We start from the raw sequence: 26,386 nt of genomic DNA, 5'->3' as shown, positions 1-26,386 counted from the left end.
GTGGGGAGGAGGCCCGAAATTCTGGAGGGCTCACCCCTGAGGGCCCAGGTCGCTCCGGGATCACAGGGGGGAAAGTGAGAGGGTGGAAGCCAGGTGGGCCTGAGAAGCGAGGTGGGGGCCACATGGCCCGATGTGGGGGGGAGAACACGGGCATGGCGTGAGCTCACATACTGGGTGCTGCCAGTCCTTTGTTGTGTGTGACCCTGAGGGCGCAGCTTACCTCCTCTGGGGCTCTGACCTGTGTATAAAATGGAGATACGACAGACGGGAGTCTTAGAGACCTGATGAGCTAAGTGTGGAGGAACTCAAACAGTGGCTCTTTTGTCAGCAACTCTCCCACCTCTGAAAATCCCTAGCACTTGGTTGTCCTTCTTTAGCATTTCTCCCGTTTCTGTGTTGCATCAGGGTGAACAGGGTACTCGTCTTCCTGGCTTTGGGGCCACAAGCCTCTGGAGGCCAGGACCCTGCCCTCTTCATGCCTACATCCCCTGCAGATCAAGAAACTCAGAGCTTCAACTATCATAATTACAGAAAACATCAGCAACGTCAGCATTATCCCTGGCCACTTCTCTTGACAGGTAGGCACCGCGTCCCTCTGCCTACGTTATTAGTTCATCTAATCCTCTGACCTTGTACTATTATCACATTTCACAGACCAGGAAAGTACAGGGGTGAAGAAGCGAAGTAACCCGCCTAAAGTCACAAACAGCAGCACCTAGCAGGTGAGCAGAAGGGGCGCCCCTCCTCCTTGCCAAACCCTATCCCTGAATCCAGTCTAACATCCAGAGAACATCCAGAGAGCCCCAGGCTCATTGGAGGCCACACAGGACAGGAATCCCTGCCACGGAATTCAGAACTTTATTTCCTGGAGTAGCAAAAACTAAACTCACACGGAATTATCTCCCCCGCCTTGCATATTTTACTAAAAACTTCACAGGAAGTGAAAATGTAAGGCGGTGTGCCATAGGCCTCTTTGGACCTTGGCACCTGGGATGAAACGTTCCACAGACCGAGAGGAAACACTGAGTGACCAAGGGTGTGAATGGATAGACGATTACGTGGGGGAGAGATGCGTGGGTGTTTGTTAAAGCCATCTGCCACCAACACATCATCCTAAAAGTAAAACGCGGCACAACAGAAGATGAATTGCAAAATATATTAAGAACACAGTCAAATTTTGGTTACTGACATGAATGGAGGAGGGAGGCAGAGGGACAGGTAACCCAGAGGAAGGAAGAAAGGAAAGAAAGAAGAAAAAGGAAGAAGAAACTTGAGTACCTACCAAGAATTAGACACCGAGAGAGCATGTTGAGATAAGTATTTCCATGCCACCACCACACTCGTCCTTCAAGACAAGTCTAACTACCGTGATGCTATGGACCAGGAGGCAGAGGCTTGAAGAGTCTGATCAGCTTATCGAAGGATGCCACAGAAGCAGGAGCTCAACCCTGACTTCAGAGTCTTCTCCTCCTCCCTGACACCGCAATTGGTTTGGCTGCTCAAGCAGACTCACCAGTGCAAATGGGGAACGTCTACCAAGAGGCTGTCAAACCTCAAGCAGGGAGATCCTCTGCCCAGCCGCGCAGCAGTGACCGGAGGCCCAGTGCTGGACACCTGGGCATACGCGTCCCGCTGAGGGCACCCTCCGTGCCCCTCAACATCCTCGAGGAGAACAGTCACTCAGAGACAAAGGGGACTTTCATCTCCCAGGGACGGCTCCTCTGTTATCCGCTCCGCTAACGAGGCTGCTCCTTAGGCTTCTGAACAACCTTCCCGGTCCTTGGATGTATTTCCTTTTAGCTGTTCCTCAGAGGCTTTCCAAATTCGAAAACCCAGCCGGGCAACCTGTCCTCAGCCTGCTTTCCCGCTGGACGCACTGACCCGCTGCTGCTTCCCGCCTCTCCATGCCTTGCCTGGGACACTGTGTGCTCCCCGTTCGATCGGGGGAAACCAGTCTGCGACAGAAACCTGAACGAGCTCTGGGGAATGATGGCAGCGCGCATCTTCCCGTTGCCTGATGCTGCTCAGAGAGGAGTAATGGCCCTTAGCTTTCCTCAGAGTGGTAAGAGGGGAGGAGTGGGGGAGGCTGCAATTTTCGCTGATTCAAATATTTGGAGATGCTCCCTGGACAGGAACAAAGAGATGCCAGAGAAACCACCTCTGCAGGAATCCTAGTAACCATGGGTGCAAGTCTGCCTTTATTTTATTCCAAGACCTACCTGCTTAATTTTTCTTTAAATATTTTAAACTCAGGTAGTTTTATAGCAAAGAAAAGAAAACGACGAATATAACCCCTTGCATCCCTTGAAATTAACTTTCTAAGCCTGATCAAAAGACATGTTTGTGTAATATTTGAACCTTTTTTGAGGTGACATTTTCTGGATCAAAGCCAAAGATGGTCAAAGAGGAGGAGGTCCTGGCATAAACCAGACCTGAATATATCAAATAGGAAATCATTTGCAGATCCCAGAGGCTTACTCTGTATCAACGTGGGAAACAGATACCAATTTTGGCTCTGCGGGAGGGAAACAAAGGACAAGGAGATTCTTCCAACACAGGGTTTTGTTGGTTCAACGTCATCTTAAAAGCAAGACTCATCCTACCTCAAAAGTAAACAAAAGAGAAACCTAATGATTTACTCATCTCTCCCTCCCTCCCCCCTTTCCCTCTCTTTCTCCACCCCCGGCCGTCCTTCTCTGTCTCTCCCTCTCTCTCCTCTCTTGGTTCCCCACCTCAGTATCTAAGGAGAGTCTAAAAGCTTGGTTGTTATTGTTACCCTGAAATTAGAAAGAGTCTCAGAAAAAAAAAAGCGTCCACGAGGAAAGGAAAACAGGTAGATACCGTGACAGTTGGCAAGGGGTAGGCGGCAGGGACACAGGCTGGCTGGGTGTTTCTAACTTGTGTCTAATCAGTGATCAGTGATGCTTCTTAGGCAGTGATTTAAATCTCAGGTGATTTAGATCATCTTTTTAAATAGAAGTATAACATCCATATACTAAACTCACAATCTTAAGTACATGGCTTGAATGCATTTTATAAAATTAACATACTTCTATAACTACCACTGAGATCAAGATCTAGAATATTATCAGCACCTCCAACATCTCTGTGCCTACCCACGTTTTTTTCCCCTTAATAACCACCACAATTCACCTCTCACTCAACAATAATTAGAAATTCTGGCAAAAGTGCAAATTCAAAAAGTCACAGGCAATCCCAGAGCTAACACCTAATATATTTCCTCAGGCAGTCAGTGTCCACATTTCTGTGGGACAGAAGTACTCCCACATTCTACATGTTCTTTATTTAGCCCTGTCCTCAAAAAAAAAAAAAAAAAAAAAAAAAAAAAAAAAAAAAAAAAAAAGATACCTTTGAAAGCACAGAAATTTCCAAAGCAGGTCCTATCTTGCAGAGAAAGAGCTAAGAAAGGAGACGAGTGTGGAAGGGAGTGAAGGCAGGGGGGCAGGGTCATTTTTGCCCTCCCCGAGAGCCTTCTGGGAGACTGGCCCAATCAGACCTTCACGTGGTTTCACTGGAGGTAGTGGCCCCCACTGGTGGGAGGGACCCACCATGAAAGTTCCCAGTCCCAGTGCCACCACAGTCGACCAGTCCTTGCGCTGGTCAGTCCCAACTTGGAGGCTGGTCATGAGGAGGGCCCCTCAGTTTTCCACTAGTAAAACAGGCTTGCTAGAACCAGTCCCCCTGACCACCAAGGAGCGCTGTGAAGGAAGTGAACGTGCCCACATGAAGCTACTTTGGAAGCAAATATAAGGTGGTACGGTACCCGGGGAATACAATCTCAGAGTTTCCAAGGAGGGGTTGAAAACTAACCACCTGGGCGTCTGGCAGGTACACTGAAGGGCGCAGCTGGCCAGTGGCAACTGTGGCACACAGGGACATGTGTCTGAAGGGTGGGGACACTTGGACACCTGTTGACTGTTGCCATGCGGAGAACACAGGTTCAAGAGAGCAAGAGCTTCCGATTTTTGAGGAGAAGCCAGAATCTCATTTTTCAGGTGAAATGATGCAATTTTAAAAAGAGAAGGATACCATAAAGCAAAGAAAACCCACCAGCAGGAGGGTGTGACCTACAGATTGACGGTTGCCAACCTCTGGGCAGGACAGGCTGGTCTTCCAGCCCAGGACTGTCAGTGTCTGCTCCCACCTCATTACTCTACAGAGACCAGCATGTGCCCTGGACGGCAGTGGCTCCTGGGGCCCAGGAGGGGACACACTCCAGGTTCAGAATGACCAACCGAGTCCAGCGTCCTCTTTAAAACAACAACAACAACAACAAAAAGACGATTCTGAAACTAAGGTTCAGGGAGGAAATATGGTTTTATCAAGGCCTTCAGAGACAACGGTGAGGCGTCTCCACTCCTGTTTCTGGTGCCCCATTACCTGACCCCCTTTCTCTCGCAGGTGGAGAAATGAGTGCACGGGCACTGAGAGGATCAAGCCTCATCTCACGGACCTGGGGATTCTGCTCACCCCACATGGCCCCCTTGGTCCACAAGCGCGAGGCTCCCTGCTGGCAGGGGCCTTTGGGGGAGCCTGTTCCTTACCTGCACATCGAGGTTTTTGCGAGAGGAGGCAGGTGTGTTGGCATAGGAACTGATGGAGGAGCTGGTGTTGATGTCATCGGTGCTGAGGTTGTCTATGGTGTCGCTGATGCCGCTGCTGACGGAGCTGCTGTCATCCCAGCTGCCGAGACAAACACATCCTGAGCACAAAAACCTCACGTTGCGTCAGCTCAAGCCAACAATGTGGACAAGTGCATACCGTCCCCGAAGGGTCCCTGTGTCCTAAGACCCCAGGCAAAGTTCTTGCGCCCCTAATGTGGCTCATCTCAAGGGCACCACCTTTTTTACCCTTGCTCTTCTGGATGGGCAGATGGGTGAAATGGCTGAAACAAACCTTCCCGCCAATGGAGAACGCTCTCCGGAGCAGAGGTGGCTGACCCACCCACCTCCCACCCCCCTCAACTTTATCTCGGGAACTCTGTAGAAGCCGATGGTTACTTCCCAGACCCGGCAGCGGAGGAAGAGTGACGGGTGTGGGGACTATTGCTGGAAGCAGGACAAGGAGAGTCAAGAGCAGCATGCTCCCTGGGGTGACAGTGGGAAGACAGGCTGCAGTCCGAATTCTCTGGACTCCACTCCTGAAGTGAGATGCCAAGGGAAGGAAAGCCACGGCAGTCGGCAGAAGCCTGTCAACTCCATTAGCAGCTGTACCTCTAAAAGCATCCCAGGATATATCTAAAAGAGTTCACTTCCCAACCCGCAAATCCATTGAGACCACGCCTACTGCTCAAATCAAGTCTCCAAGCAACTGTTCTTCCTCCTCCTCCTCATCGTCTCCCACCCCATCACCTGGTCCTGCCACATCTCCCTGCAAAATGTATCCCCGTGCGCACAGCCCTCCACCTCTCCTGCCGCTGTGTCCTTCTGGCGGCTCTCAGCACCCCCTGGGTTACTGCAAAGAGGCCGCCAGGCCCGCTTCTCCCTAACAATCTGTTTTCCTCAGAAAACAGACAGGCAGGACGATCCTTCCGAAACAGGAACATATCCTATGGCTCCACTGCCTAATAATACTTGAGCAGGGGCTTCTCAGGCACTGAAAGCCCCAACTCCTTACTCTGCTGCTCAAGACCCTCTGATCCGGCCTCCCTCTCCAGTCCGGCTTCGTGGGTTCCTGTTCCTTCTAGGCCAACAGGGTTCTTGTGTTCAAGACCCTACATTTGTTTTCCCTCTTTCTGGACACTGGCTCCTGCCTCCTTCTCATCTCGCGTGTTACCTCCTCAGAAAGGCCTCCCCTAGTCCTTGCATCTACAAGGCCCACCTCCCTCCCAACCAAGCCTGCTGCACCTTCTCCTCTGTTTGCTTGCAGGGTGGCAGGCACACAGCAGGTGCTCGGTAAACACTTGTGGATTTAAACTCACGGGAGTGAGAAGTCGAGTGCTCCACCAAGTAAGCTTCCGACAGAAATGAAACCCCATCTACTCGATCTAGTGGAACAAGGTAACTATTACTGTTTTTCTATCGCACAGGTGGAGAGACCGAGGCTTAGAAAGGTAAGAAAGGCGGGGCGCCTGGGTGGCTCAGTCGGTTAAGCGTCCGACCTCAGCTCAGGTCACGATCTCGCGGTCCGTGAGTTCGAGCCCCGCGTCGGGCTCTGGGCTGATGGCTCAGAGCCTGGAGCCTGCTTCCGATTCTGTGTCTCCCTCTCTCTCTGCCCCTCCCCCGCTCATGCTCTGTCTCTGTCTCAAAAATAAATAAAAACGTTAAAAAAAAAAAAAGAAAGAAAGGTAAGAAAGGCAACGCTGCCCTAGACCGACCAGCTAGCCAGTAAAAGGAGGAACAGAACCTGGATCCAGACGTTTGTGACTCCAGAGCTACCTCTTTACTGGGAGGCCAAATGGCTTTCCATTACGTCAACTTTCAGTGCACGTCGGAGTGTGGCACGGCTCACTTTCTCAGGAGGAAGCCCGGGCTTGGAGGGCCTCACCGCAAAGGCCTCCTCACTCCCTGCCTCCGCCTACAGGGTGAGTCTGTCCCCTCCACCTCCGGGCACACGGTACACGCTTATTAACCCCTCTAGACTGAACTCATGTTCAGCGAGACAGGACAAGCTCTGACGAAAAGTTGCCACCAGCTAGGGGCTCTGAGTTCAGCCCCCTCCCCCAGCTCATTCTTAGACAAGTCACAACTCCTGTGCCTCAGTTTCCTTATGGGTGACACGTGGATGATACCACTAGGCTGGCTACCTATGTGAAGCTCTGTGGCAGAAAGCGTGACCTAACAGATGGAAAAGGACCCAAATCTACTCTCACAAGTGTGTGTGTGGGGGGGGCAGGGGGGTGAAAAATCACATGAGTCTTTAATTGCACCTGTTCTCTGGAGTTACCGATGTAATATATCTAAGATTTCCTATAATCCAGGGAAGGAGGAGGATTGAGGAGGGTAGGGTGGCTGGCAAGGAGGAAGGAGGGAAGTTAGGAACAGACGCCCATAAAGCCAAGCCCCAGAGATTCTGCTCTGAATTTGGACTCGCTCCTCACGTATGGCCTTTCAACGCCAAGCTGTTATTCTGGAGGCGAGTGTGGCACTGACTGTACACAAGACTGTTCTCACGCTGGTGCCCGGAGCATCACGGGGTTACCCTGGCTGAGCCGGCCCAGATGGGGAGAAGCCAGGGTAGGTGGGAGTGGGGAAACCAGTGACAAGGATGAAGGGGCAGGGACCCCGAGGGAAGCCCCGGCTGAGCAAGAGCATTCTTTCTGCCAGAAACCAGCTGTCCCTGCGCCTGGAGAACCAGTCACGCCTCCTTCACTTCTGGATCCTTCGGGATACTGGCAACGCTAGCTAGATGTAAAATCGGCTACTTGGAACTTGCCCTTTCCCCCAAATTCAGGGTGGAAGTGGCCATGAGCCACCAAGATCAGAGTCGGTGAGTTCCAAGACGGACTCCAAATACTTCCAGGAGACGCCCTGCGATAACAGTGCCACCCTCACAAGGGAATGTGGGCTACCTGCTGGCTCTTCTGGGCCCCTCTTAGACATTCACGTTCTCTGTACACGTCTTCACAGCTGTGAAGTGCTGGGATGATCTCTTTCACTTGGCCTAAAACACAGTCCCCCAACTTGCGTGACCACACAGGAGATGCTAGAAGAACGAAGCACAACTCGGGAGGAGATGAAGGTAGAGCCTGAACTGCCAGCGGCCACTCCATCGTCACCTGCCCAAGAAGGCAGCAGAGTCGGGGGAGTGATGTCGTGTGAGCGCCCGTATGGAGCCATACCTGAGGCTCCGAAGAGACAGAAGCACCCCTGGGAGACCGAATGTGAGGATAAATCCATTCTTTTGCTCCAAACGAGTTTGCTCAGGTTTGTGTCAGCTGGTATCCTCGCGCTACCGAATGGGGAACTGCGATGTGTTTGCAAAAGGACTCCAGGCATGTGGCTGAGAGTCTGACAGGAAAGGCGCAGAAAAGCGTTTGGAATTCATTCATGCGGTTAACAAGAGGAGTCGCGTCCAAGCGAGTGGCAGAGGAAACTGCGTACGACCTGCACCAGGGGTACGAAAGTCCACTGACCCAGGTCGGGGGAGAGATGGTGAAAGGGACTACAGAAACTGATTACAACAGAAATGTGAAAGAAACACAGAGGATCTGTGTTTGCTATGTGGCGAGACGAAATTTCAGCTACGAGGCTCAAGGGACCCGGGTGACACAGCAGAAAGAACTACAGTGTATTCAGCAACGGCTCTGGAACAATCACTCTGGAATATGATGTGGCCATCCCTGCATTCTGCTCTTGAATCTGACTGTGAAACACCATACAATGGCCCCGGAGCCTGCCAGAGATGATGAAGGTTTCAAGAGATGAAGGGAGATATGAAGTAAATCATAATATTAATGCTTAAATATAGGATGAAATCTTTGTCATCACTGGGATAATCTCTGTATATGTATAACACTTAAAAGAACAGGGGGGCATATTAAACAATCTAAAGAAAAAGGGTCTTGTGATTTCAATTTTGAATGAGTACTGATTTCTGACTTGAGATTTTTAAGATGAAAGGTTTAAGGACTGGGAGTCAGGCTGTAAAAAGAATTACAGTACTTGAGAAAACTTAATTTATGACACGTATAACTTTAGTTTATTTGACTTGTAAGAGTTATGCGCTTAGAAAGATTTTGCTTGTTAGGCCGGTAAGTCCCCACTGTCAGACATTTGAAGAGCTCGAGGAAACCATGCGTGTTAAACTTATGAATGCCATCTAAAATGTTTAAGGAAGCTTAATTATCCAAGTTTCCAAACAGTACTAATCATTAAAATTCAATTTGTTCAGTCTAAATTTATAAAGTACTAACCAAATAACAAATGGAAATCAGCTTAATTTATACAAAAATACTTGTTGTATAGATGAGATCTATAAGAAAACCTAGGTTTAAAAATTAAAGCTTTTGGGGCGCCTGGGTGGCTCAGTTGATTAGGCATCCAACTTGGGCTCAGGTCATGATCTCACTGTTCATGAGTTCGAGCACCGCATCAGACTCTCTGCTGTCAGCACAAAGCCTGCTTCAGATCCTCTGTCTCCCTCTCTCTCTGCCCCTACCCTGCTCGTGCTCTATTCTTTCTCAAAAAAAAAAAAAAAAAAAACTTAAATCTTTAATAAACTGAATAGTAAAACCTAATAAATTCTAAGACGTTCTTTTTGGGCACAAAAGCGCTCCTTAAACATTAGCAAACTATTAAGGCAGATTTCGTTCTGTGAATGAACGAATGATTTCTATATGAACGACCAGAAGAACAAATGAACCCAAGAGAGCACCCCTCCTCTCCAGTTTTTGTCCCGCTCCAGTTCATCTTCGCTCTACGTTGCAAGACTTCCAAAGCCATTCCAAAACTGCTCCCCAAATCTTGGTGGAAACGACACTGTGTTTGACATCCTTGGGAAGAGAGCTGAATCCCAGGGCCTCCTCCTGCCTCACAGCCTGTATTATAGGAAATTCAGAGGAATGTGGGACGCAGAGCTTGGCTGGTTTCCCTGTCTTTTTCAAAAAATTTCAAGACAGCATATCATGTTTATGCCCTATAAATTCTTTGGCAGAGACACAGACAAATGGCAGGAAGATGCTTCCACTGATTCCTCAAGAACCATTAATGCCAACACATCGTTTCCCAGCCAGATCACAGGCATGTACCTTTTTCACTACTCAGTGAAGTGTCCCCCATTGGTGCAGTCATACAATGGCGCCTGGGAGTGATCAGTGATCCGATTTGAAAACAACCTTCCACCATTTGGAGCCAATGGGTGGGTGGAAGGAACTCCATCAAACATTTGCTATTGTTCTTTAAGGCTCCTAAACTCAACACTTTTGGATCCTGATACAAGGGCTTTGAATTCATCTGTTCATCTTACCCAGTCCAGTCAGCACCCTCTCTGTGCCAGACACCGTACAAGGCAGTGGAGACACAGTGATGACTCCCAGTTGTCCTTACCCCCGACAGCAAGGCCAGTGGATGTGACAGACAAGAATACTTAGCCCAGACACAAATGAACATGTAAATCGGGAAGATGAGCAAAGGGTACCAAGTAGAAACTGCACTGGTTCCAGACATTTCTACAGCGTTTGAGGTCTCAAGCCACCAGCCGGGTACCAGCACACGGTAACAGGAATAGCCTGCAGCGTGCCCGATCCAGGTCCACTGACACTCGCTGCTATACGGCAGTCTCCTTCAAGGCATGGAAGTGGCAAAGGGGCCGGGAGAGCCAGGCCCTGTCCTCAGCCATCCCTAGAACTACTCCTTGTTACTCATTTTCTCTCTACGCCCCAGACTTCCAAATCAGGAGGGAGCTGAATGCAGCCATCCCAAAGGCTGCTTTCTTTTCTTTTCTTTTTTTAATTTTTTTTAATGTTTATTCATTTTTGAAAGACAGAGACAGAGCACAGGTAAGGGTGGGTGGAGAGAGGGGGGCGGGACACAGAATGTGAAGCAGGCTCCAGGCTCTGAGCTGTCAGCACAGAGCCCGACACGGGGCTTGAACTCAGACACGGGGCTTGAACTCATGAACCGAGAGATCATGACCTGAGCCAAAGTCGGCCACTTGACCGACGGAGCCACACAGGCGCCCCTCAAAGGCTGCTTTCTAACTGACATCCTAGGAGTTTAAACTCAGAGAAGAGTTGGTACAGAGACAAATGGGCACATGGAAGGTCCCCACGGATCTCAGAGCATCTCCTCTCCTTCAGTGAAAACTGCCCAACAGGTAACTGCACCTTCTAGTCTTTGGGTTTGTTACTTCATCGCTAATTTCACCCCTCAGCTTATTTTTTTTAAGCCCACACAATCTTTTTTCTTTTTTTAGTTTATTTTTATTTACTTATTTACATTCAAGTTAGTTAACATACAACGTAATCTTGGCCTCAGGAGTAGGATGCAGTGATTCACCTCTTATATATGATGCCCAGTGCTCATCCTGAAATGTGCCCTCCTTAATGCCCATCACCCATTTACCCCACACCCCCACCCACCTCTCCTCCAGCAACCCTCAGTTTGTTTACTGTATTTAAGAGTCTCTTATGGTTTGCTTTCCTCTGTTTTCACCTGATTTTTGAGAGGGAGATAGCAAGCAGGGGAGGGGCAGAGACAGAGGGAGAGAGAGAACCTCAAGCAGGAGTTACACTGTCAGCACGTGGGGCTGGAACTCATGAACCGTGAGACCATGACCTGAAGTCAAGAGTATGATGCTTAACTGACTGAGCCACCCAGGCGCCCCTAAGCCCACACAATCTTTTAAATACTTGGAATAGGTGCCAATATCTTGTACATAGGAGACAATTAGCTAGCCCTGAGTAGTAACTGCCCTTTTTAGACAGAGACGCACTTTCCCATTTGACACAACCCCTAGCTAAGCCTCTTCACTCACCCTGCAATTTGAGTTTGCAAACTTTCCTAGAGAGGCAACAACCCAAGTCACAACATAGAGTCTGCGTTAGACCACACTATTTATCCACAAAGGAACAGAATGCGATCTTAACTAATATTTATAGGTACCATTGAAGATGTTTACTAAATGTCAGGTACCCCACTAGGCACATTATATATATTATTCCGTTCCCATTTTCCACTGGATGAAACAGAGGCTTAGGGCCCAGAGCTCATCAGAGGAATGGGATTCAAACCAGACTCCATGTACCCTTCCAGCTCGTCTGAAATCAAGCACATACTGATCAGCTTGGAAATCTGTCTGCTAACCAGCCTAATCACAAAAGAACCTCCACCAGCTGATAGCAACCAAGTGTATCAAAAAGGGACCCCATTTTGGACAAGACACAGCATTTTGACCAGAACCACGGCCTCAACTGTTTGTCTACTATCTCTTGAAATACGGATGGGAAATGATTCGCCAAAAGTGATCAGAAAATCCACTCAAAAATGGAAAGACCCATAAAGCCAGGAGGATCCTATTTCAGTCTTATAAGAGATGCTGACATCACTGTGTCAGGAATTCAAATGCCACTCAGAAGGCTTAAAGCACAATTTTAACAGCCAAACAAGCTATCTGCTATGAAGAACGCAGGTGAAAGCATCATAAATTATTTTAGCTCCTCACATTCCCTGTTTTCCTCCCTGTTGTGGGGAGTGAGCATTCCACACAACCGAGGAGAGAAACCTGCCTTCACCAGTGTACCCCCTCCCCCCTTCCCTGAAGAACCACCTTTAATCTGGACACATTTTTAATATCAAGCTCTTCCGGGGAGTTTCCAAATGCAGCAGGAATTGGTAATGGTCCTGAATTAATGCGATTTTATATTTGTAACTTCATCTCCCATAAAGCAAAAAAGCAAAGAGGAATGATTAAACAGATTTCTCCACTAGGATTTACACACCCATGTGTGAGGAATCCTGGGTTTCAGCTAAAGACTCCAACTCTGAGGAGTTACTGAAGGGTCCAGAGGGTCATTACACTCTTCAAATGGACTCCCTGTGAGATAATGTTGTTTACTCAAGGGAAAGACATGCTAACCCAAGTTGTAAAAAAAAAAAAAAAAAAAAAAATCAATCAGATTGCAGATACATATTTGTTGTCTGTTCACTGATAAATCACCATGCAGAGAGGAAGGACTCTAACTGTGGTTCTCGAAAGCAGTCGTCACAAAGCAGCAGCTCCTCACACCCAACCCCCCAAACCCCAAAGACTGGGTCCACTTCCAGAAGGCCCTTAGCGCGTCCTCAGGAGCAGTCGGGGGCAGCCCCTGCCCCACTTTCTGCCTCTCTCCTGGTGGCTGAGTGCTCGATTCAGAGACACCAAGGGCTGGGCCCAGGCCTTACCTGCTTCCTTTTCCAGTTCTGCCCTAGAATCACAGCAGAGCTCATTTTCACGGCCCTGTGCCCCCCGCCAGACAGCTGTATTCAGTTGCAAAAGCCCAGACTGGTGGAACTTGTTTTCTGGCTATTGTTCAAGGCAATTGTTCCTGTGAAACCCCAGGGCCCGGGCGGAATGAGATCTTTTGGTGTGGATGAGTGAGCAAGCCCAACTGTAGGCTGAGTAGTAACCCCTGGGGAAGGGAAAGGGTTTGGCTACCTTCACTTCCCACCAGACAGGTATGTTAACTATTTCCTTCCCAGGAGGTATTCTCCAGGGCATCACCTCCTCCACCCACTGCTGGCAGTCTATTTCGAAAACCTACGTTCACAGAAAGCAAGAGCACTTCCTCAGAATCCCACCTTTCATTGTCTATCTGGGAATGATAATAGTGTAATAGCCAACTTTAAATGAAGTTCAAAGTTGTGCCAGACCTCATGCTAATTACACGCATTATTTCCTTTCATCCCCACAACTCCATGGTACAAATAACAACTCTTACTGGGGGCTTGCTTCTGTGCCAGGTCCTGTCACTTACATTTTCTCTGGGTACTAACACTATACCCATTTTAGAGATGAGACAATTGAGGCTTGGAAAGAAAGGCCGAAAGGTCATACAGCTAAGAAATGCTGAAGCTGGGATTCAAACACAGATCCAAGAGTGTTCAACCACCCCCGTTTATTTATTCATTTGGCATCCTTTATTCCATGCCTATCATGTAAACAACAAGGACTTCAAAATTTTCCACACCAAAAAAAGAGACAGTTACTCGAAAAAAAGCCATAAGCAAGCCTCCTGTCTCTAGAGTTCACCTTCTGAGATCAGCCTACATGGTTTGCAAAATGTCCTAGAACTTGAGCTCGAATGAAAGTAAGGGCAGACATGAACCCCAGTGAATTTAGTCTCCTCTAGCAGTGGGCCAGGGGACCACTAAGCCCTGGAGGCTCCAGATGGAGGCAGCACACAGCCCCAGAGAGAAAAGTAAAATAGATTTATTTGAAGCCTGGCTCCACCATTTACTTTGTCAGAGGCACCTCCTCCCACTCCCCGCTAGACCCCTACCCCTGCGCAGGAGACCCAGGCTTCCCTTTGTGTGATACGGTGCTAACACCAGGCCCCGTGAGCCTCTTGTGGGGACCAGATCAGACCTGCAGGCGCTCAGGAGATAACCAGCTCACGTCAGCTGCAGTACAGAATCCGGGGAGCCTGAAAGGACCGCAGGAAGGAAATGCAGGCCCACGCTGCAAAAGAGATGATAAAGTACCAGGGCAGGAACTTGCTTCTCGCGGCTTCGGTGGTGTCCCAGGGGAGAAGCAGCCTCTACAGACGGTGCCAGGTGCAAGGCCAATCACTCGGGGTGGAGAGAAACAAGAGCCCCATAAAGAGGGCTCCGAGGGGATTTAGCAGCATTCAGAATGCCAGGGGTTGAGTTTCACCCCACAGCACCTTTGTCCCATTTTGGTAACTCATTCCTTTAACAAGTAGGTGGTCCCCTGAGTAAGCGTGAAATTCCTCCCTTTGGCTCCAGGGCCTTGGCGGGGCTAGAAACCCCAGAGGGATGCCTTCTGGCCTCATTGTTACAATAGGCACCAGCGTGTCTGCTGACCTCAGCTACACAAAGCCGTCCCCCGTCCAAGGCTCCTCCAGAGAGGGCTGCTGGCACTTGGTCCGCTGCCGGTCAGCTTTTGCCAAAGATCTCAACAAACTCATCCTGGTGTTCTGTTTACCAGAAGATACGTGTAGCCTAAACATCAACGGGATTCAGCGCGTTACACACAGCTAAGGCAAATAATAGCAAACGCCGACAACGAGGTGACAAACTTTAAAGGTGGGATCTAGGCCCGCTGGTGCGTACTTTACACACATTATTCCACACACTCCTTTCTATTACCCTATGAGACACAGACTATTAACGTTTCCTTTACATAAATGTGGAAACTGAGGCTTCCAGAGCCCAGGCCATCTGCCCAAGACGCCAGACCTAATAAACGGAGCTGAACTGGAACCTAGATCTGCCGATGCTAAACCCAAGCTCTTAACCACATTCATTCAACTTAAGAGCAGAAGGAAGGATTCTTTTAACTAGATCCCAGTCATATAAGAACTTACAACTCCCACATGTTATCCAAAAGGCCCAGGACACTTTTTCATGCAATGAAGTTGTTCTTAAAACATCTCCAAGGAGGTAAATGAAAGGGGGGACGGGCAAATCCCACACAGAGCCTTGGCTGGCTGCCTGAGGTCTAGAGTAGGTGAAGGGGGATGCGGAGTCCCAACATTTCTATCACCTACCCTGCCACACCCACGCACTCACTCACTTTCAATTCCCAATACCTCTTTAGAGGTCTGGGACCTCTAATTCCCAACCTGAACGCACAAAACAGAACCACAACTGCCTCAGGGAAGCTGAGAGAGGGGAGTGTCCCCCCAAACCAATCTCCCCGGCCTCGTTTTGCAGTGTTGTCTTGTCGGGGGCCTGACCTTACAAGTTATCCCTTCTGGGGCAACAGGGAAGGAAAGAGAACTCAGGTCCAGAAACAACCGCTCAAAATCAGCTCTGCAGCCCCAAAACACTTCAGCTCTAGCTAATTAGCCAAGCCTAGCACACATGTGAGCAGCTAGTGCCAACCTTGGGTCAGCATTAACATGCCGGGCGTACAACCTCTCCTTCCAGGACTCAATAAATCCAGCTTCCTAGGAGGCAGCCCCAGAGTTCCAGGGCACAGTCCCAGGAGCCCAAGGCCAGCTCCAAGGCCACTGGCTGTCCCAGATTTGACTTCCACTTGGGCTCCTGCCCCGCTGAACCTGGTACAAGCACAAACCCAGTCACCGGCCCAGAAGCCTCAAAGGGATGAGAGAACTCCCAGGCAGGTCCTGCTGCAAAGCAGAGTTGCTTTTTAATATCCCACCCCCGCCATCTCTGAAATAAACAGAATCTGAGAAGCCCAGGCAGGCCACGCTTGCCCGTCTCATGTGCGCTTTCGTGAGTCCTCTGCAACAAAAAGTGCCCTTCGTCCAGCTGAATCCACATTTAAACCTGTAGCTAAAACCATCCCGAGCCATCTGCCAAGCCCAACAAGGAAGGCAGAGCGGTGTCTAGACCCAGGTTCCCATGCCAGCTTGGCCTCTTACTAGCTGTGTGACCTTGAGCAATTCCTTAACCTCTCTTGGTTCCCATTGCCGCACCTCGAAATTGAGGATAATATTGCTGGCTCTGCAAAGAAAATTACATGAGACTGTGTCTGTTAGATGCTTGGAGAGCAGTAGGTGATAATGAACATCTTTTTTTCTCTTCCCCCTTGTCTGGCTTAAAATAGAAACGCTTCTCTTCGGGCAGCGTTATAGCAGCCCCAGCGAATAAGAAAAGTACTCATATTTAAATCTCCCATGCTATCTCTCTTGGAGCCCAGTTTCCAGAAAAAAAAAAAAAAAAAAAAAAAGCCACCCAGTAATTTGCAGTATTAGTAAACATAACCGCAAACTCACCCGGCTTCTTAGATTCCAAACAAAACCTCCAACTGCAAGTCATTTTCATCAGGGCCCTCCAAACCACTAGCAACCCTTGCTGGGGCCCACATGGCCTCTCTCGAGCTCTCTCCTCCCCCCAGATTGGAAGGTCCCCCCCTCAAAAAAAAACAAAAAACAAAAAACAAAAAACCCCTGGAATAAGGATCTAAGACAGTTGGGAGGTCAACACCCAGTTTTTCAGTTTTAAGAGCCTCCTTTGCTAAGTTGGTCTGTAAAAGCCTGACATTCCTCAAATGTCCAGGTGGACCAAGGACATTTGGGGAAGGCTCCGGCTTCCTCCACGATTATCAAGGCTGGCACGAAAGGAGTTGGGGGTGGTAGGGAAAAGGATGCTGAATTCCGGACCAGCCGCTTCCCCCCATCGTAGAGCCCACGGGGATTTTGGCAGCTGTACCACTGGCTGCTCTGCAGGGCTTTCCAATATCACCCAAGGAACGACAAGGCAGGACACGCGGCACACCCCGCCCCAGGCCCCAGAAATTTGAGGAAATCATCCTACCTGGTAAGGTTCCCGGGCCAGAGCATTTCACTACATTGTGGTCCTTAGAGAAAGCGGACAAAGAAGCCGAATGAGTCTCACGATGGCAACTCAGCCAGCCAGCCAGCCAGCCGAGCTGGCCCACGTTGGGCCAGGGAATCCCGGGCACCCAGCAACTCTCCTACTGAAGGACCAGTCAGACGGGGATCACTATGCCCCAGCCCAGAAAAGAAATCTGATCCACCAACAAAATTAACCCCTTAAGTGCTGAAGGAGCGAGAGGTCAGGCCTGAGTGCTAGCATCAAGTCAGCTGTGAAAAGTTTCAGCCAGGCAAAAGCTAACACCAAACTCTGAAACCATTACCGTAAAGCACCTAGTGGGAGGGCCCTCGCTATGGTCCCGGGGGAATCTGCAACAGTGGGTCAAGTTGAATAAAACCTAAACGTGAAAAAATATTTTTAGTCCCCCTGGACTGTGCCAAAATGTTGGGAAAAGTCCTTTCAGCCAAAAGTGCTACTATTAACAACGACACAAAAAAACCACTCGTGATAACATTTCTCAGCTCATTCCATAGACCACTGAAAACAAAGTATTTGATTGAAATGATTAGCCTACACAAGTAACTTCTGAACCTAAAGGGGAAGATACCTATTTGTATAGTGAACAATGATGTACATAATTTCCGGTGATGTCAGTTTTGATGCGGTGCCAACAAAAATAGGCATTAATTCCTGATGCTATTTTTTTTTTTTTAAAGGAGGCTCAGTTTATGCATGGCTACTTCAAACATTACGGTACAAAGGCTGGGAGGGGAGGTGGGATGGGAGAGAGTCCCAGTTCTGGGATGGGAAGGGGTTGCACCGGCTAATCCCTATTAAAACCTGTAATCAAGGAATTCAGAAGGAACTATGTAAACAGATGCTGTGAACAATGAACAACTGTTTTACTATTGAAAATTCAAAAGCAAAATTATGTTATAGCCACAAGCTTTTATTTTAAAACGAAGAAGGATTAAGATGCTCTCCAAAACTCCCAACTCGCTCTCCAAAAAATCCTAACAGTTGGCTCCTGGCAGCTTTCAAAGACTTTCTCTGAGAAAAGCTACCCGCTGCCCCCTCCCTACCCACCCCCCCCCCCTTGGTTGGCCGCCTCTCTAGAAGGATGGGGGAGTAGGGGGTTGTGTGTGTGTGTGTGTGAGTGTGTGTGTGTGTGTGTGTGTGTGTTGGGGGTGGGGTGGGGTCAGGGAGAAGTACAGGGTCTTGTGTGGTCAGCCTTTGCTCAGCAAACAGAAGCCTTTCAAAGGCGAATGAAGAGCCATTCCTCCCCCAACCAAGAGGGAGGGAATAAAAGGTCAGCTCAAAAGGGAAACAGGGTCTAGTAGGGCTTCCCAGGTGAATGCAAAAGGCAAACGTGTCCAGGAGCAGAGATTGTAATCTTGAAGGAGTCCCAACCGAGGTTAATCATTCGCATCTCATCCCTCGGGCCCTCCCCCACTAGAAAAAAAAATGCTGCCATCATCTGTAGCAGGGGGGTGGGGTGGGGGGAAGACAGAGGCCAAGGGGTGGGAGAGGGGTGGATTTGGGGAGACGTGTGGCTCAGATTTGAGACAAAAAGTCAGGATGGATCCAAGCTCTGGCTGACAAAGAGGCTGTAAACCATTCTGTGTACTTTCTACACTGTCCTGGGAACTGAATTCATCTTTATAACAAGACTTGATAATCTGGTTGACTTCTGTGTTAATTTGGGTAGAATGAGGCAGTGACTATATATGCATGAACACATACAGACATATGTATACACACGCACATACACATGCAAAAAATTTCCACTGTTTGCTATACTGTTCCTTGTTTTAGGCAAATGTGTAAAAATCCAGATTAACTGCCAACAGAAATTAAGGGCTGTCTATCCATGCATTTAGTCATTCATTCAACTAACTGCTATTTATTGAGCACTTGGTATATGCCAAATCACATTGTTCTAACTGCTGAGGACACAAAATAGACCGAAAATTCCCTATACTAATGGAACCTACCTTTTAAAGGTGGAACTATAAAATAAATGACATAAAATGTAAATTATATAGTATATCAGTGATAAATGTTAAGGAAGAAAAGTAACACAGGGAAGAGGTTGTGATTTTTGGGGGAGCGTGGTGTCTGAAATTTTTTCATAAGGTGGTTAGGGAAGGCCTGCTGAGGGGATGATTGTTACTGTAGACCTGAATGAATTGTAGAAATTGGTTATGTGAATATCTGGGGGTAAAGAGCCTTCCAAGAGAGGAAATGGTCAGTGCAAAGGTCCTGCGGCAGGATACAACTTACACATTCATTCCAAGAACCACTGTGGCTAGAGCAGAGAAACAGTGAAGCAAGGGAAACCCAGGAGTAGGTCAGGTCCAAGGGGCAAGGGAGAAAGGGAGGAGGGAAGATACTTAAGGAGAGCCTGGCAAACTGCTGTATCTTGGCTTTTCCTCTCACAGAGGGTGCACGGGAAGGTGAATCAATGGAATTTCTCCTTGAATAAAAGTTTGTTTAAATCTCCTACAACACTAAATATATTTTAATTATTCAAAAATTTTACAAGGGCAAATTTATTGCACAAGACAATGTGCGTGAAGGGGGTGTCTCAGTCCTTTTTCTGTGGTTAAAACAATCACATCCTTAGGGGCACCTGGGTGGCTCAGTCAGTTAAGCACCTGACTTCGGCTCAGGTCATAGTGTCATGGTTCGTGAGTTTGAGCCCTGCATCAGGCTGTCAGCTGTCAGCACAGAGCCCACTGCGGTTCCTCTGTCCCCCCCACCTCTGCCTCTCACCGCCCCCCAAAATAAATAAACATTAAAAAAAAAAGAATCACATCTTTAACATGAAATACTGAATTTGTAGCTAGAGGTTCAAATTTAGGCAGGGCGTTTTCATGCTATGAAAGATAACCATCAATGTGGCTAAGAGATCTAACCGGGGGTGGGGGGGTGGGGAGGGGAAGCAAGGTAGGTCAACCAACTCTATCAGAACTGATGACCTTTGGCTGTTTTCAAAGAGCCAATCTTCCCTTGTCATTTCTGAACCTGACTTCTAAACAGGCCAAATTTCAAAGACCTTCTAGAACTCAGAGCATTCTTCTCCATAGAAACAGTGTTATCAATCATGTTAAGGCTCCCAGGTGAATTCACAGAGCCATTTTGTAAACCAAAAAGGAGCCAATAAACTCTGCCCAGGTACCAAAGAGTAGCAGGAAAGAAACATTATTCTTGGGCTACAGTATGTAATTAGAGAAAACAAAAAACCACTGAAGTGATATCTAATGAGTGCTTTATTAAAACAATAGTAATAAAGATACTTTGCTGCTTCCTCCAACGTCGTTAGTTTCTCCCTTTTTACGGACTCTTTCCCACTGGCCATTCCACCAAAATAAAACCAATTTTCTTTAACCCCCATGTCTGTATTCTCCTCTGCAACCACGCCAGTCTTTGTTCCATGTTACAGCAAAACACCTTGAGGGGCACCTGGCGGATCAGTCGGTTAAGTGTCTGACTTGGGCTCAGGTCATGATCTCAGGTTTTGTGAGTTCGAGCCCCGCATCAGGCTCACTGTTGTCAGCATAGAGCCCACTTCAGGATCATCTGTCCTTCTCATGCTCTCTGTCCCTCCCCCACTCATGCTTTCTCTCCCAAAAATAAAAAAAAATAAAAAACAAAAAAACCCAAAAACACCTTGAAGGAGCTGACAGCATTCCAACTCCTCTGGCCTGTTCTCTCTTCATTCCAACTTGAGTCCCCACCACTTCAAGGAAAAAATGCTTTGTTTCTCCTAAGCACATCCATAGCTTAGTTTCTGCTACAGCCAATGGCCTTTATCCTACCTGGGTTTTTAGCAGCTTGTAGCATGATGAGAGCTGCCTTCCTTCTTGACTGGGTCTCCTGTCTAGCTTCCATGCCTGGTTTCTTCCTCCCTCACTGCCTGTGCCTAAGTCTCTTTAGCTGGCCCTCCTCCCCTCCTCTCTAGACCTCGAGGGTTCCAGACCTCATCCCCTATCTTCTCTACCTCGTCTTTTCCTTGGGGTTCTTACCCAGGGCTTCAAACATGAGACACAGACAGACAATCCTATTTGGGTGCTTGATGCATCTCAAACCTATTGCACCTTATACGAAACTCTTGCTTCCAACCTCCAGCTTCTCTTCACTCTCCTCTCCCAGTCTTCCGTCTCAGCGAATGTACGACCGTCCTTATCCACCCTTGGTTCTGTCTTCCCTTACTGCCTCCTATATGATCCGTTAACAAGTCCTTTTGGCTACATCTCCCCAGTATACTGTGAACTGGTCATTACTCAGTGTCTACGGTAAGACAGCCTTGGTCTAAGCCACCACCATCTCTCCTTCAACAGCCACCTCCCTGGTCATTCAGCTTCCCTCTTGCCCTGCGGGGCTCCAGCCTCCACACGGCAATGACAGTTCTTGTTTTCAAATGTACATCAGGTTGAGTTACCTTCTGCCCCAAACTCTCTAAGAGCTTACCAGGGACTTGGAATAAAATCCCAATTTGCCTAGAAGGTTCTATATCATCTGGCTCCTGCCCACTCTCTCTGCCACTCTGCCCCTCTCCTTCATTATGTTCAACTACAGGGCCTGGGCCCTCCAATGTACCAGCCTCTCCCCATTTCATAGGCCCTTTGCTAGGGTTCCTCCTGGAATGCCCGTCCCCACCTCTGACTGTGGCTGCCTTCCTTCTCATGGTTCAGGTCTTGGTTGGGATGTCACCTCCTCAGGGATGGCTCCCTAGACTCTGGCCCAGTTACTTTCTACCCCATGATACTTCCTGGCACTTGCCAGTCAGCACATTACCCCTTTTTGTTGGGGAGGGGTGTTTGTATTTTCCAAAAAATAAGTAAGCCCCTTGAGGATAGGTGTGATACCTTCTCTTGTTCTGAGTGATCTCCTCCCAGTGCCAATGGTACCACTGATGTGGTCCTGAACCAAATGGGCACAGGAATACAAAACAGGGAACTGAACATTCCATGTAGTCTCTGGGACTCTTGGTACTTCCAAAGACTTTAGCTCAATGGTTTTTAATCGTATATTTGGTCAAAGACCCATTTAAGAATCTGATGGAGGGATGCCTCAGTCGGTCAGCTCAGTCGGTTAAGCCTCCGACTTCGGCTCAGGTCATGATCTCGCGGTCCGTGGGTTTGAGCCCTATGTCGGGCTCTGTGCTGACAACTCAGAGCCTGGAGCCTGCTTCAGATTCTGTGCCTCCCTCTCTCTGCTCCTCCCCTGCTCATGCTCTGTCTCTCAAAAATAAATAAAAGTTAAAAAAAAAAAAAAAAGAATCTGATGGAAGCTCAGGTCTGCCTGCCCATAAGAAAATGCATACAGACAACATTTTGCACACAATTTCAGGGATTAGCTGACCGCCTGAAGCCTGTCCATCAACCCCAGGTTAAGGGCAGTTGCTTCTGAGTTTTATGGCACTGACTTCATACAAGGTCCAGTCCCACTTTTATACTATGATTGTTTCCTTCATTCACAAGCCAGTCTTAGATTCATTTGCTTTCGTCGGACTTGCTAATAACACACACACACACACACACACACACACACACACACACACAAAAGGAAGGCAGGCTCTCCTGGATGGACAAAAAAGAATGGGAAGAGGTTCAAAGATCTGTGCAAACAAGAAGCATTGCTCTTCTGCTGTGGAATTTTACTGAATGTGATCTGCACTAGATGGTGGAAAGCAGAGAAATACTCCAGAGGGCTTTAGCAAAGCTTTCAAAGTACAGGAGTCAACACTAGGGACTTTGTGATTGTAACAGAAATCATAAGAAACTAGGTAGATTAGGCCTAGAAAATGAACATTCAACAAATAGCCACAGAGTGTCTAACCTGTGCCAGACCAGACACTGGGAAACAGAGGGCGAGTAAGAGAAAATGCCCCAGCTCTGATGGGACTACTTACTTGAAAGAGACAAAGAAGGAAAGGAAAATCATTCTGCGTGTTACCGCAAAAGCGATGAAGGAAACAAACAGGGTGCCGGGAGACAGAGTCACAGGAGGCACCTTTTGAAATAAAGTGGTCGGGAAGGGCATCTCAGGAAGTGGTATTGAAGCTAGATGTGAAAGGTGAGGGGGAGTTAAACGGCCATCCAAAGGAGGGAAGTCAGGTGTTCCAGGAGGAGGGGATGTCAAGTGCAAAGGCCAAAGAGAGGCAAGAGCCGTGTGTTTGAGAAACCCAAGGGTGGCTACTGTATTTAGAGCATGGGTGGGGAGGTGTTAATGGAAAAGGAAGTTCGTCCCCTGGAGAACTCCAAGCCCATTAGTAACAAGTGATCCCAGTGAGGCGTCAATAAGGAACTCCGGAGATACCCGGAGAAGGCTGCCCCTCCAGCCTTCTTTCTCCATTTCCTCAATTCTTTTCGGGGCCACAGGATCTGTAGCATAAATGAGAAATCCCCCTTTCCTGTTGAGGTGCTTGTGCAGAATCTCTGCTTGCACCTGTCCTGGCCCAGCTTATTCTTTGCATTTACACACATTGTGGATCCTGCCCTACTTCTCCAGTGAGGGGAGAGGTCCTGTCCTCCAATTTTATTACAAAGACGACAGGCTGCATTTCGGCTTCAAATCTCTTATCTTGTGGACTTGCAGGTTTCTGTTCCCTTCAACTGGTTGTGTCAGGATCGTCTGGAGCCCACACTTGTGGGTCTTCAGACCTAAAAGCAAACATATTCCTCCTCTGTCTCTAAACAAAAGGCTTTCTTCGTCAGGAAGAGGATCTTCGATCTGTGATCCATGTTTACTCCCTTCCCATTCTGAATCTGAAACTTGATGCTCCTTAAGAAACATTGGACGGAGAAGCCTGGAAAAGCGACCATTGAGTGCCAGCATCTTCTGCCTCAATCAAATCAAAATGCAGACATTCCATCCTTAATCCAACATCAGAGATGCCTTTTTTTAACAGGGTGCTGGTCAACTACAAATCCATTCCTAAACAGCCTCTTTTCCACCAAAGGACGCGTGAGGCCCGAGTTCTTTTCAATGACAAAAAGAATTCAGATTTACAGACTTCACCGCCTATAAATCTCATCTAATTGCCACAACTATGCTAACATGCATTATTAGAGAAAAACAAACTTGAACTCAGAAAATTTACTCATCGTCCTACAACTGCTAAGAGACAGACTGAAGACCACACCGTCAAATGCTATAAATCCCGTTTGGTTTCTGCCACCACACTGAACAGAGCAGCGAACACCTCCAACGTATGCCCACAGATGCCACGAACACATTTAGTGGGACATTAACAGGTTATCCCCAAGTCCTTTAGCTGCTTCTCACACTTTTGGGCTTGGTCCAGTCTAGGTCTACTCTTCTACAAATTCCATGATATCACGGCTGCTGCTATACTCCCAGTTGACTGTTCTCTTTAAGGTACTGGCTGGATGTTGACTTTTACGTGCCAGACATTGTGCTGGGGCACCAGTGGTATGCAAAAGGCTTTATCCTCAGGAAGCTTATAGTCTGATGTATGGGAGTAAAAAACATACATTTCATTGCAAACCATTAAACGTGCCATGAAAGAACAGCAAGCTGTGAGAGCATATTATAGGGGAAAAGAGAAGATTACTGTCCATAAACATCAGAAAAATGTGTTGCTAGGCTGCCTAAGAATGCTGTGTAATGCTGAAAGTTGGCAATTTGGTGAAAATGTCCAAATTTGGGCCTAGCTTATCCCATAAAATCCCATCCAAACACCCTTGGCTAACAATGGCAGCCACAAAGATTCTGGTGTCATTGTGTCCAAGGCCAACAGCAGTAAGAGCACATCACAACTCAGTTCATCTGGGGGCGCCTGGGTGGCTCAGTCGGTTAAGTGGCCAACTTTGGCTCAGGTCATGATCTAGTGGTTTGTGGGTTCAAGCTCCATGTTGGGCTCTGTGCTGACAGCTCAGAGCCTGGAGCCTGCTTCGGATTCTGTGTCTCCCTCTCTCCCTGCCCTTCCCCTGCTCAGGCTCTGTCTCTCTCTCAAAAATAAGCATTTAGAAAGGGGGGCAGCGCCTGGGTGGCTCAGTCGGTTAATCGGCCGACTTCAGCGCAGGTCATGATCTCATGGTTCATGGGTTCGAGCCTCATGTGGGGCTCTGTGCTCAGAGCCTGGAGCCTGCTTCGGATTCTGTGTCTCCCTCTCTCTCTCTGCCCCTCCCCTGCTTGTACTCTGTCTCTCTCTCTCCCTCAAAAATGAATAAACATTAACAAAATTAAAAAAAAAAAAAGTTCCTCTGGTATTTATGAAACAATTTAAAGCTAAGTTCTTCCTGCATCTTTGGTAATAAATGTGATTATTTAGAAGTAAATATGAAAAAAAAAAAAAAAGCCCCAAAGTGGCAAATCCATGCAGCAATCTGCTCTTTTAATAAACAGAAAAATTAAAGGAAATTTAAAATCATACCACTGACTATAAGGAATTGTATTTATATCATGGTGGTACAGGTGCCCAGGGCAAGTCCTAAGAGTTCAAATGCTTATTTTTGCAGCTTCAAGATGATCTCTATTAAAATGGATGGGTCATGAATAAGATATTTCAAAGCGACCCTTTGGCTTTTTCTAACGTGGCTCCAGCTACAAGGACATTTTTTTTTTAAATTTTTTTTTTCTTAACGTTTATTCATTTTTGAGACAGAGAGAGACAGAGCATGAATGGGGGAAGGTCAGAGAGAGAGGGAGACACAGAATCTGAAACAGGGTCCAGGCTCTGAGCTGTCAGCACAGAGCCCGACGTGGGGCTCGAACTCACGGACCGCGAGATCATGACCCGAGCCGAAGTCAGACGCCCAACCGACTGAGCCACCCAGGCGCCCCTACAAGGACATCTTTAAGCGTGCCCCACAGCAGGGTGAGATAACGAGGGAGGGGGAGGGCCGAACTGGGAAGGAAACCTGGAAAGTACTAGTCAGGGTCCGCCTGGAGCCGACTGTGATGTAAGCCAGCAGCTCTCACACTGTGGAGGCCACTGCAGAGCAGTGGAGAAACCACCGAACGGGAGCTGAGTTTGGCCAGATCGTGTCCTGGCTGGAGCTCTCAGATCGCTCGCCTGTTCAAGGCGCCGACGGCCTCCCCGAGCCCACCCCGAGGTTCTTGAAGACGCCTCCATCTCCCCCCGAAATCCCTTTTCGAGAGAAAACTGATTTGCCTTGTGAATCTGACTGATGTTCCGTCTGTCCCCTGCTGGGGACGACAGTCCTAAACTTACTGCAGACCTTCTAGGTGTCAGGTGTTGTATCAAATGAGGCAAATATCTCATCCCACAGAACCCTTCTGGCAACACGATGAGATAGCAGTCTCTTGTAAGAAGACCTGTTCTGTACTTTAGCTTTGGTATTTCATTGTTTCCTTTGTGAGTTTATAGGGGCTATAAAATAGGTTCACAAAACCTTCCACAATCTCTAAACCACAATCTTGTCTCAGTCAAAAGAAAAAAGTTAGGTTGGCAAAGAGCCCAACTCATT

General features: G+C 48.1%; 1 protein-coding gene across 2 annotated transcripts in view; it reads right to left on the bottom strand.

The window, feature by feature from the left end:
* NAV2 (neuron navigator 2) overlaps nucleotides 1-26,386 on the bottom strand; it is a 324,615-nt gene that overhangs the window by 69,410 nt on the left and 228,819 nt on the right. For both annotated transcript variants that reach the window (XM_042957640.1, XM_042957639.1), the window contains exon 12: nucleotides 4,566-4,704. In XM_042957640.1, the coding sequence (XP_042813574.1) occupies nucleotides 4,566-4,704 (139 nt within the window). The remainder of the gene's footprint in view (nucleotides 1-4,565; nucleotides 4,705-26,386) is intronic.

Source organism: Panthera tigris, chromosome D1 (assembly GCF_018350195.1).
Source record: "Panthera tigris isolate Pti1 chromosome D1, P.tigris_Pti1_mat1.1, whole genome shotgun sequence".
NCBI classification, from domain to species: domain Eukaryota; kingdom Metazoa; phylum Chordata; class Mammalia; order Carnivora; family Felidae; genus Panthera; species Panthera tigris.
The sequence above is the reverse complement of the archived record's forward strand: the minus strand, read 5'-3'. Positions and strand labels throughout refer to the sequence as shown.